The following is a 9716-nucleotide window of genomic DNA, read 5'->3' as shown; positions in this document are numbered from 1 at the left end:
ATACAGAGAATATGAGGATATGTATTTGTTCACACTGTTTTTAATTTCAGGGCTGCAAAAGATAAAATACAGATGTAATAAAAATTCACTGTGGATAAAAAGCTCTAGTTTTAGAAGTTATGTTTTAGTTTACCTCTGTATTGTAATGCTGTATTTAAGATAAAACACACACAGTTCATTGTTTAGCCAATGAAAATGAAAACTAATGTAAAAGCATTAAAAAAACATCTTCAGCATTTTGCTGATTCAAGAGTTTATTTAACGAATTATTCAATAAGGGACAAGAAGTGTTACTATTGAACATTAATAATGCCACTGAAAATAAAATTAGAATATCAACAGGTAGTTGAAATGTATAGGAATAAAGTAAATATGTAACTACACCAAAAATCTGAATATGAACATGAAAGAAACATACAGCAAAACAGATGTTCAATGAAAAGATTTTGTGTTTGGCTGCATAATAAAGTTCAGTTCCTTCTTCATCCTGTTGTAGAACTTTACACCGGTACTCCAAGCTCTACATAAGATAATCAACTTTTGAAATTTCTGTCAGCCATGGTCTTGAAAGATATTTCAGTTATTTTGCCATCAAATGTCAAATTTCAGCAATAAAAGACAACAAGGCCATCAGGAGACCAGCGTTTCCGAGAGCCACGACAGCCAAGAGGACAGGCTTTATGAAGGAGTCCTGAAACAGAAAGAAAGGAAGACGTCAGAGAGTCGACACTGAGATGCTTCTGACAGCAGCCAGTCAGGCCACATCAGGCCAACTACGATCTAAACGCCTGCAAGTCTTCTTATATTCCCAATCTAATCAAAGATGCTGACTTGTGTGACTATGGGGTAGAAAAGTATCCCAGCATGCATTTCACTTCAACCACTGGCAATGGTTGAGACTACGAGCTAGACTCACTTCTGGTTATCTGTTATCGTGTCAACAACATTTCTGTTGGTATTTGTCAGACATTTTCAATGTCTGATTTATTAGAATATGCCGACCTGAAAATGTGCTGATGTTTCATGAGATGTGAGCACAACATAAAGTGGTTTTAACGAGAGCAGAAAGTAACTGAAAAGTTGCTGATAATTCTCACTATGAGCGACTTATTTAACACCGGTTAGTTATGTGGTCCATTGTAAAGATAAAACATTGATTATAGTGCTTAAAGGAGCAATGTGTAAGAGATGGCCAGAATTCAATGGTAGCTCCAAAATTATAAAGGGCAACTGCTGCTCACTTTGCTAGCATCTTTAGCTGTAACTAGCTATCGTTAGCTAATGATAAGCCAGTAACCAGTTAGCCATGAAGCTACTCGCCCTATTAGCCCCCCAGACTGCAGGGGGAGTCACCAGGGGCGAGAACACTCAGTTCAACCAGGCTCAGCAGCCTGTAAACAGAGGTCAATTTAAAGACAGGGTTTATAGTACAGAGGTGATTTACAGCAGCTCCAATCAGTACTATGCACAATGAGCATGCAGAACGTGTACAGTTGTATTTTTCTGTTTGATAAGGAAACTAGATGTTAAAATATTTCCTTTCTTGACATTTTGCGTTTATTTTGTTTACCTATCAGAGCAAACCAAGAACTACTGCTCACAAAGTGATACAAAGTGGTATAAGGAGACAGGACGGGGCTAGCTGGTTAGCATGCTAACATCAGTAGACATCTGTGTAACAGTACGTAGACATCTTTGACAGGATGTCAACACTGTTGTTTCTTCACTCTGTTCATAATTTTAGTTCATTTTCTGAATTTGTTAAACTAAAAGTCTACCCTTCAGTGTGACATGTTGGGAAATATGCTTATTCTATTTCTTGACAAGAGTTTGATGAGAATATTGATACCTCATATAATCCGTGTATCATTCGTTCATTCGTTTTTCAAAATAAAACCAAAAATAAGAAAACGAAAAAACAATTCCTTTTCTCAGTATTCGTTTCCTAAACTAAAATGAAAAAACGGATAACGACTCGTTTTTTTCAGTTTTCGATTTTATGCTCAAATGAATAATGGAAAAAACGGATAACGAGCGTTTCCCGTTTCATGTTTTATCCCATTTTGATCTGAAAAAAGTTCAATGAGCCGGAAGCGGAAGTGACCGTCTCTGTCTCTGTACTGCGAGGGCGCGCAAAACAAAAATAATGGCAGGACTTGAGGATCATGCAGATATAATTGGACAGCTTTTTGAGGATGGTAAAACGCATGCCGAGATTTCTGCCACGCTCTGGTAACGTCAGAGAATTGACTGGCTCTGCTAACGTTAGCTTTGCTCCAGGCCACTTCCGGGTGACGGTAATTTCCGGTGTAGGTACCAAATGCTTGCAACATGAAACGGGAAACGCTCGTTATCCGTTTTTTCCATTATTCATTTGAGCATAAAATCGAAAACTGAAAAAAACGAGTCGTTATCCGTTTTTTAATTTTGGTTTAGGAAACGAATACTGAGAAAAGGAATTGTTTTTTCGTTTTCTTATTTTTGGTTTTATTTTGAAAAACGAATGAACGAATGATACACGGATTTCATATAAACATGAAGCCGACAGTTAGCTTAGCTTAGTCAACAAAATCTGCCAACCTACAACTTGAAAGCTCACAACTGAACTGTAATAAAATGTAATGTAAATCGATGTACCATCACTGATGTACATTTGGCTGTGTTGTAAAAACTATCCATAAGTCACACCGTGTTGAACATTACTTTTGTTAAAGTAATCCATACAAATAGTACTTGAGTAGAAGTGTAGAAGGCACCTTATTTAAAGCTATGGTCTACAATCTGAGAAAGATTTGAAAAAAGCACCCCCCCACACACACACACACACACACACACACACACACTAACACACACACCCCTCCCCTCTGTGCTCCTTGATCCCTCCCCTCCGAGCTTGTATCGCTCTCCCCTCCAAGCTCGTATCGCTCTCCCCTCGGAGCCTCCCGTGACACCCCCCTCCCGCAACAAGCAACAAGAGCAACAAGCCAGCCGGCAGAAACCAAATACGGTGCCAGCTTTGAATGCGGAGTAACGATGTCGGAATTCCAAGGTAAAGTTATTACAATGCACGTTGAAACTAACGTAAATCTTGTAAGTCATTACAATGTCCACAGCTAAGTTCCACAGCCAAGCTAGCGTAACATCATTAGCATGTTACAGCTACGTTACACGTTACAGCTACGTAATAAGTTACTATTTATCAACAGCTAAGTTAGCCACTTCTAAAAGTTATTGAGGGCCAAGAGACTAACAGATGCTGCCGTTAGCTTTAAACATAACGAACGCTTCCACATTGTGGCTGAAAACTAAACCTGCATGAGCCTCGGACCCAGCTGTGTCCCAGCTGTTGTCTGAGTAGCACCACGACCGCGACACGAACGTGCCCCGTAGACCGTAATCTCTTGTTTATGACAGATAAGACACACAAATAAACACATCGTAACGCGTATATGATAATTCATCATATTGATTTAGCAAAGGCTTCGTTGAAAACAAATAGACAAGACCGGGAGGAGGGTTAGCAAAACAGTTGAGTAGTGACCAGGCAAGAGGTTGTTATGGAGAAATAAATCTGGACAGGATGAATGAAACCCCAACGCGAAGCGGAGGGGTTTCATTCATCCATTCATTCATCTTACTTGCATTACTTGCTGCTTCATTTAGCTGCCACGAGCAAGTAAATAGGCTGATTTGGTGTAAACATGATAGCAATTTTAGCTTACAATGCTAACATAAGGCTAACGTCTCCATCGAACAAGTAAACAAGTGTTGACAATATTGCAGAGACAGAAATTGTTCTGACACCGTCTAATAACACAGAAAAAAACTAACGGCAGCTTTCACAGTCATAAGCCAGCATCGGCATAAAAGTTATCTGTTTCACAACATCCACAATAAAGACGAAAGATTACCTGTTCAACAAAAACTCTGCTGTATGAGCATCGCTTTTCAGGTCCATATCTTCAGAGCTTTCGCCACCGTTGTATCTGCCTTTTTAGTGACAGACTTTCGCTTTCTTTCAGCCTTTCCAGCCGCTTGCTACATAATTATTATGTCTATGGGGACCAGGAGCAGGGGAATGAGCGAGGTGATTGGATGAAGGGTCCGAGAGAGAGAGTGCAAATTTGAGCAAGGGGAAACTCCCATTCGGACTGGATGGCTGCTATTAGTCAATTTCTTTGCAGTTTTGCAGGCGCTAGAGAGAATGGATTTATTTGGTTCCTTTTGCGCTTCACATTGTGTAGGTCATACTATTGGGCCATAACCACCATCTAAATAATGTTAATAATAATGATCAATCTTTCAAATCGTAGACCATAGCTTTAAACTGCTGCTTCCTCTGCCCCTGCTCCCCCTTTTCATGCTGTGTATGAGAAGTCAATGTAAGTGATGCCTGCTCAGTTCTGAACCCTATCAGGGATCATTGCTGCTGCTCTCCCTGCAGGGAGGTCCCAGAACATAGTACAGTATATATTACTGCAATGGAAATAAAGTTTCTTTGACTAAAAGTGGTCCTGACTGAAATATGTACATGTACATACACATGTATGTACTGTATATTATAGGTGGACCATTTATTGCAACCAAAAAGATTAAAAATGCAATACTTTGGCTCTGTTGCCGTCTGCAAAGTAACTAGTAACTTTGTCAAATAAATTTAGTAAGGAAAAAGTATATTTGTATAAGTGTAAGAGAGTGTAAGTTTAAAGTAGTAGAAATACTCAAGTAAAATACCTCATTCCATCATTGATTTTTGGCTACAGATCTTACACATCTGACACATTTCAATAAAAATAAAATGACAAATGAATAAGAAGCAATAACAAAAGAAGCAGTGTGAAATATGATTCTACATCCTGTCTGATGTTAAATTATCATGACAGTGAGGTTAACAGGTGCTTCTGTTGACGGCAGCTCACTGCTCCTACGATGCTGGTTGAGTGGAATTTAAATTGAGATTATTTTGGTGTTGAAGTAAAATCACCAGCGCCTGGCTGAGCTGTGGATACCATCAGGAACACTGCTGTCCTTACTACAGTAACTCTTCAAATAACATCCTTCAGCATATTGGTCCACTTGGCCCCTCGGTCAAACCACACTCCAGAAATCTTGGCATCATATTTGATCCTCTCCTGGTATTCGACCATCACATCAATAGACTGGTTCAATCCTGTTTCTTCCAATTAAGAAACATTTCAAAATTCAGATCACTACTATCTCAGAACGAATCATTCACACATTCACCTTCTTTCGTCTTGATTTCTGTAAGTAATTTTTCACCTGTCTTCATCAAACTGCGCAACCTCGACTTCAGCTTGTACAAAATGCAGCAGTGAGGCTTTAAGTAGAACTGATCGACGATCCCATATCACACGGATCTGAGCCTCTCTGCACCGGCTGCCAGTTAAGTTTAGAATTAATTTCAAGATTCTTTTAATCGCCCTACACGGCCCAGCGCCTGTCTTCATCTCTGAACTTCTGACCCAATACATCACTGACCGGCCTTTCAGGTCATCCAATCAGAACCTCTTGGTAATTCCACATGCTAATCTCAAAACCAAAGGTGACTGCTCTTTTGTGGTCATGGCACCCAGACTCTGGAACAGCCTCCCCCCTCCCATCAGATCAGCTTTTTAAAAAAACAACATACTTTTATAGGCTGGCCTGATCGTTGGGCTTCATCTGTGTGGACATGTGGACATGACTTTAGGGAAATAGCTGAAACCTACCCAGCGACGCCGCACTGATTGGTCACAGAGGATGCCCTGTGTGTCATCTGACACCAATGCTGCTGGTAAAAAGACAGTAGTTAGAATAGCACACAGATGTATGAGGAATCACTCAACAGTGATCTCAACATGTCATGAAGAATAATTCCTTTTCAACAAATGTCATCAAAACAGACGTCTAGCTAGAAAACCCTAAACTGACATCAAACTTAATTCAAGTGTTCATACAGTTTTTGATGTATAGGTGCTTGTGCACCAGGAGGAGGACCCTAAATGAAGCCAGCCATGTCACGTAGCCAATCAAGACGTGCGTTGCCAGCGGCTGGGGGAGGAGCAGTGATGATTGACTCGTCCCCAGGAACATGGCTGCCACTACAGGCACATGAAACACACAATGCAACTTTGATCAAGCAGTACTTTTTCTCAAAAAGGAATAGGTGAACTACAGCTTCAGTGCTTGTGACTATGAATCACTACACTCCACTACATTAATAACAAGCTCTGAAATGTTTTTAACAACAGCTAGTGAGATCTATTAGGACCAACCTGCAATGATCTCAGTCACAGAGCCAACTCCCCAGTGGGCCCAGTTAAAGATATATCTCCTGCAAAGATACACAGATAATACTAAAATATTAATATACTGTAATAACAATATTATTAAATATAAATGCAAATCAGTTCCACAGCTACACATTAAATCACTAAATCTGCCATTTTGGGTCACATAGTCATGCAGTCAGCAAGTTAGTCTTCTAGATACAAACACGGTGCAAAAACTCTTCACCTAACAGGCAGTTTATCACTGCCTTATGCTTTTTTACATGTCCGACAACAGAAACATACAAATATATGAATGAGAACATCATATGGTGTTTGACTGTATTGTTCAGGTGTTTTACTGGTGACAGTCGTCTTTATGAAAACAATGTGAAAATGGGCTTAGAATGGACTATTATGACAATAAAAGGACTGTAGCTGCATATTTTAAGTCCATCTATATATGGACTTAAAATATGTATGTGTGTATATCTAACACAAGACTCACAGGCTCATATGTACATGTAAAGTTATTTGTCACTGCTGTCAGTGTTCCTGGTCTGATGGACCAATCATGATCTTGATAAGAGACAAAAGTCCTCTTTCTTTCAACTGGCTTTGTGAAGCAGGTGACCTCAGGTGACCCCAGAGCTGTAAACATTACATTTACCAAGTGGTGTGTGTGTGTGTGTGTGTGTGTGTGTGTGTGTGTGTGTGTGTGTGTGTGTGTGTGTGTGTGCGTGCATGTGTGTGTAGGTTACCTGTGTGAGTCAGGTGATGGTCTGATCACAGCCATTATTGGTTGAATTAGAGATAGTGCCAGCACACAACAGCCAAGGTAAGGATGGACACCTGCATGCTGCAAACGCACACAGACACAGACACACACACTCACGCACATACACATACACACATGCACACAGACACACGCACGCACGCGCGCGCGCGCACACACACACACACACAGAGTTGTGCAGTCATTTGTAACTGAGCTAACATGGCCCCCTGCTGGTGAGGTATGAATATACAGCAGTCACAGAAGGTGCATTTTTTTCCTGTATGTCTTGTACTGATTTAAAGTAACATGTTCTATAAAAAAAAATACACAGACATTAACATCAAGTGAACAAAGTGCTAATCTGAATCTTGAGGGGCCGGGAATTGAACCACCAACCCGTCAATTAATGGACGACAGTGCTGCCTCCTGATCCACAGCCAACCGACCGAATCATAATGTTTGTTTACAATCACTTCCGGATGGAAAATCAATTGTCTTTTTTAAGGATGCATCTAATTTATCTAAAACGTTGTATCTTTCATATCTTATTAATAACAAAACTTTCACTAACGTTACATTGGAGACCCAGTTTACCTGTTGGGCCACAGGTCAGAGATAAAGTTTATTAAAGATCCTCCTGAGATCTTTTAGAGGTTTCACACAGATCAATACCTGCTGTTCAACTCTCATCACCCACTGGAGCAAAAGCTGGGTGCGTGGGTGCGTGCGTGCGTGCGTGCGTGTGTGTGTGCATGATGTACCTTACTCCAACCTTTCCTGTAGAAAAATGGGAGGCAAAAGGCCACAATGGTCAAAGTCACAGTCAGCACCATAAGTCCTCGATGAACCTACACACACACACACACAATCATAAAAGAAATGGCAATGCAGTAATTTTGAATGCTATTATGATGTGACATGTATGATGTGTGTGTGTGTGTGTGTGCGGTGTATGTGTGCATAGTATCTACCTGAAACCAGATTTTCTGACCAAGCAGAGAATGATTTGGCCAGTCAGGTTTGTAGAAGCTGGCGATAAATGTACCAACACTTCCTGTCAGCATCCAGGCTACCAGCATTAGTGCACCTACAGGAGGTATAGGCAGTGCAGCAATCACTTTTCTTATCTGAATGCATTCCCAATGTAAATTAGCTTGTTACATCTACAATGAAAAGAGTTTAAAGCTATGGTCTACGATTTGAAAGATTGATCATTATTATTAACATTATTTAGATGGTGGTAGTACGACCTACACAATGTGAAGAGTAAAAGGAACCAAACAAATCCATTCTCTGTAGCGCCTGCAAAACTGCAAAGAAAAGGAAGAAAGAAAGAATAGGAAAAGAAAGAAAAAAAAGAATGCGGCCCGCATGGCTCCTATTGGTCAATTTTTCCATCCATTCCCCTCGCTCACTCTTCTGCTCCTGGTCACGTCTCGTCCCAACCCACTTCCGCATTTGAAACTACAAGGGAAAGCAGAGCGACAGTAGCAAGCGGCCTCTGCTTGCCCCACTGGCAAAGGCTGAAAGAAAGCGCAAGTCTGTCACTGAAAAGGCAGACACACAGCGGAGATGTGACATAAATAGGGCTCAAACCCGAGTAAACATTGGGTCATCATTTGAACGGTGGCGAAAGCTCCGTGAAGATATGGACCTGAAAAGCGATGCTCATACAGCAGAGTTTTTGTTGAACAGGTAATCTTTCGTCTTTATTGTGGATGTTGTGACACAGATAACTTTTATGCCGATGCTGGCTTATGACTGTGAAAGCTGCCGTTAGTTTTTTTCTGTGTTACTAGACGGCATCAGAACAATTTCCGTCTCTGCAATATTGTCAACACTTGTTTACTTGTTCGACGGAGACGTTAGCCTCTATGTTAGCATTGTAAGCTAAAATTGCTATCATGTTTACACCAAATCAGCCTATTTATTTGCTCGTGGCAGCGAAATGAAGCAGCAAGTAATGCCAGTAAGATGAATGAATGGATGAACGAAACCCCTCCGCTTCACACTGGGGTTTCATTCATCCTGTCCAGATTTATTTCTCCATAACAACCTCTTGCCCGGTCACTACTCAACTGTTTTGCTAACCCTCCTCCCGGTCTTGTCCATTTGTTTTCAACGAAGCCTTTGCTAAATCAATATGATGGATTATCATATACGCGTTACGATGTGTGTATTTGTGTGTTTTATCTGTCATAAACAAGAGATTACGGTTTACGGGGCACGTTTGTGTCGCGTTTGTGGTGCCAATGCTAATGACATTATGCTAGCATGGCTCTGGGGCTTAGCTGTGGACATTGTAATGACTTACAAGATTTACGTTAGTTTCAACGTGCTTTGTAATAACTTTACCTGTGACTCCAACATCGTTACTCCGCATTCAAAGCTGGCGCCGTATTTGGTTTCTGCCGGCCGGCTTGTTACTCTTGTCGGGAGGGGGGGGGGGCTCCGAGGGGAGAGCGATACCAGCTCGGAGGGGAGGGATTGGCGGGTTGCTGTCCAGTATAAAAACGGCTGCTGCATTCCAGTTACATGGGAGACCACTCGCCCAAGAACGTGACGTCATTTCCTGGCTTGTAGCACAAATAGCGTTCCCGTTTGTCTCGCTCATGGATCTATAATAAGATCCATGGTCTCGCTACACGACGAGTCGGAAGAACATGGAA

The 9716-nt window shown here is 41.1% G+C and overlaps 1 protein-coding gene across 3 annotated transcripts in view; it reads right to left on the bottom strand.

The window, feature by feature from the left end:
- Positions 1 to 236: 236 nt before the first annotated feature.
- frrs1a (ferric-chelate reductase 1a) overlaps positions 237 to 9716 on the bottom strand; it is a 22005-nt gene continuing 12525 nt past the window's right edge. For 2 of the 3 annotated variants that reach the window (XM_073490713.1, XM_073490715.1), the window contains 7 exons: positions 8019 to 8134; positions 7809 to 7895; positions 7031 to 7128; positions 6276 to 6334; positions 5958 to 6101; positions 5730 to 5791; positions 237 to 691 (listed from right to left, as the gene is read on the bottom strand). In XM_073490713.1, coding sequence (XP_073346814.1) covers positions 599 to 691; positions 5730 to 5791; positions 5958 to 6101; positions 6276 to 6334; positions 7031 to 7128; positions 7809 to 7895; positions 8019 to 8134 — 659 coding nt within the window. In that variant the 3' untranslated portion in view covers positions 237 to 598. The remainder of the gene's footprint in view (positions 692 to 5729; positions 5792 to 5957; positions 6102 to 6275; positions 6335 to 7030; positions 7129 to 7808; positions 7896 to 8018; positions 8135 to 9716) is intronic. The other variant, XM_073490714.1, reaches the window with a different exon arrangement.

Source organism: Pagrus major, chromosome 21, assembly GCF_040436345.1.
Source record: "Pagrus major chromosome 21, Pma_NU_1.0".
Classification (NCBI taxonomy): Eukaryota; Metazoa; Chordata; class Actinopteri; order Spariformes; family Sparidae; genus Pagrus; species Pagrus major.
Note: the sequence above shows the minus strand (reverse complement) of the source record. Positions and strands in the feature narration are given on the sequence as shown.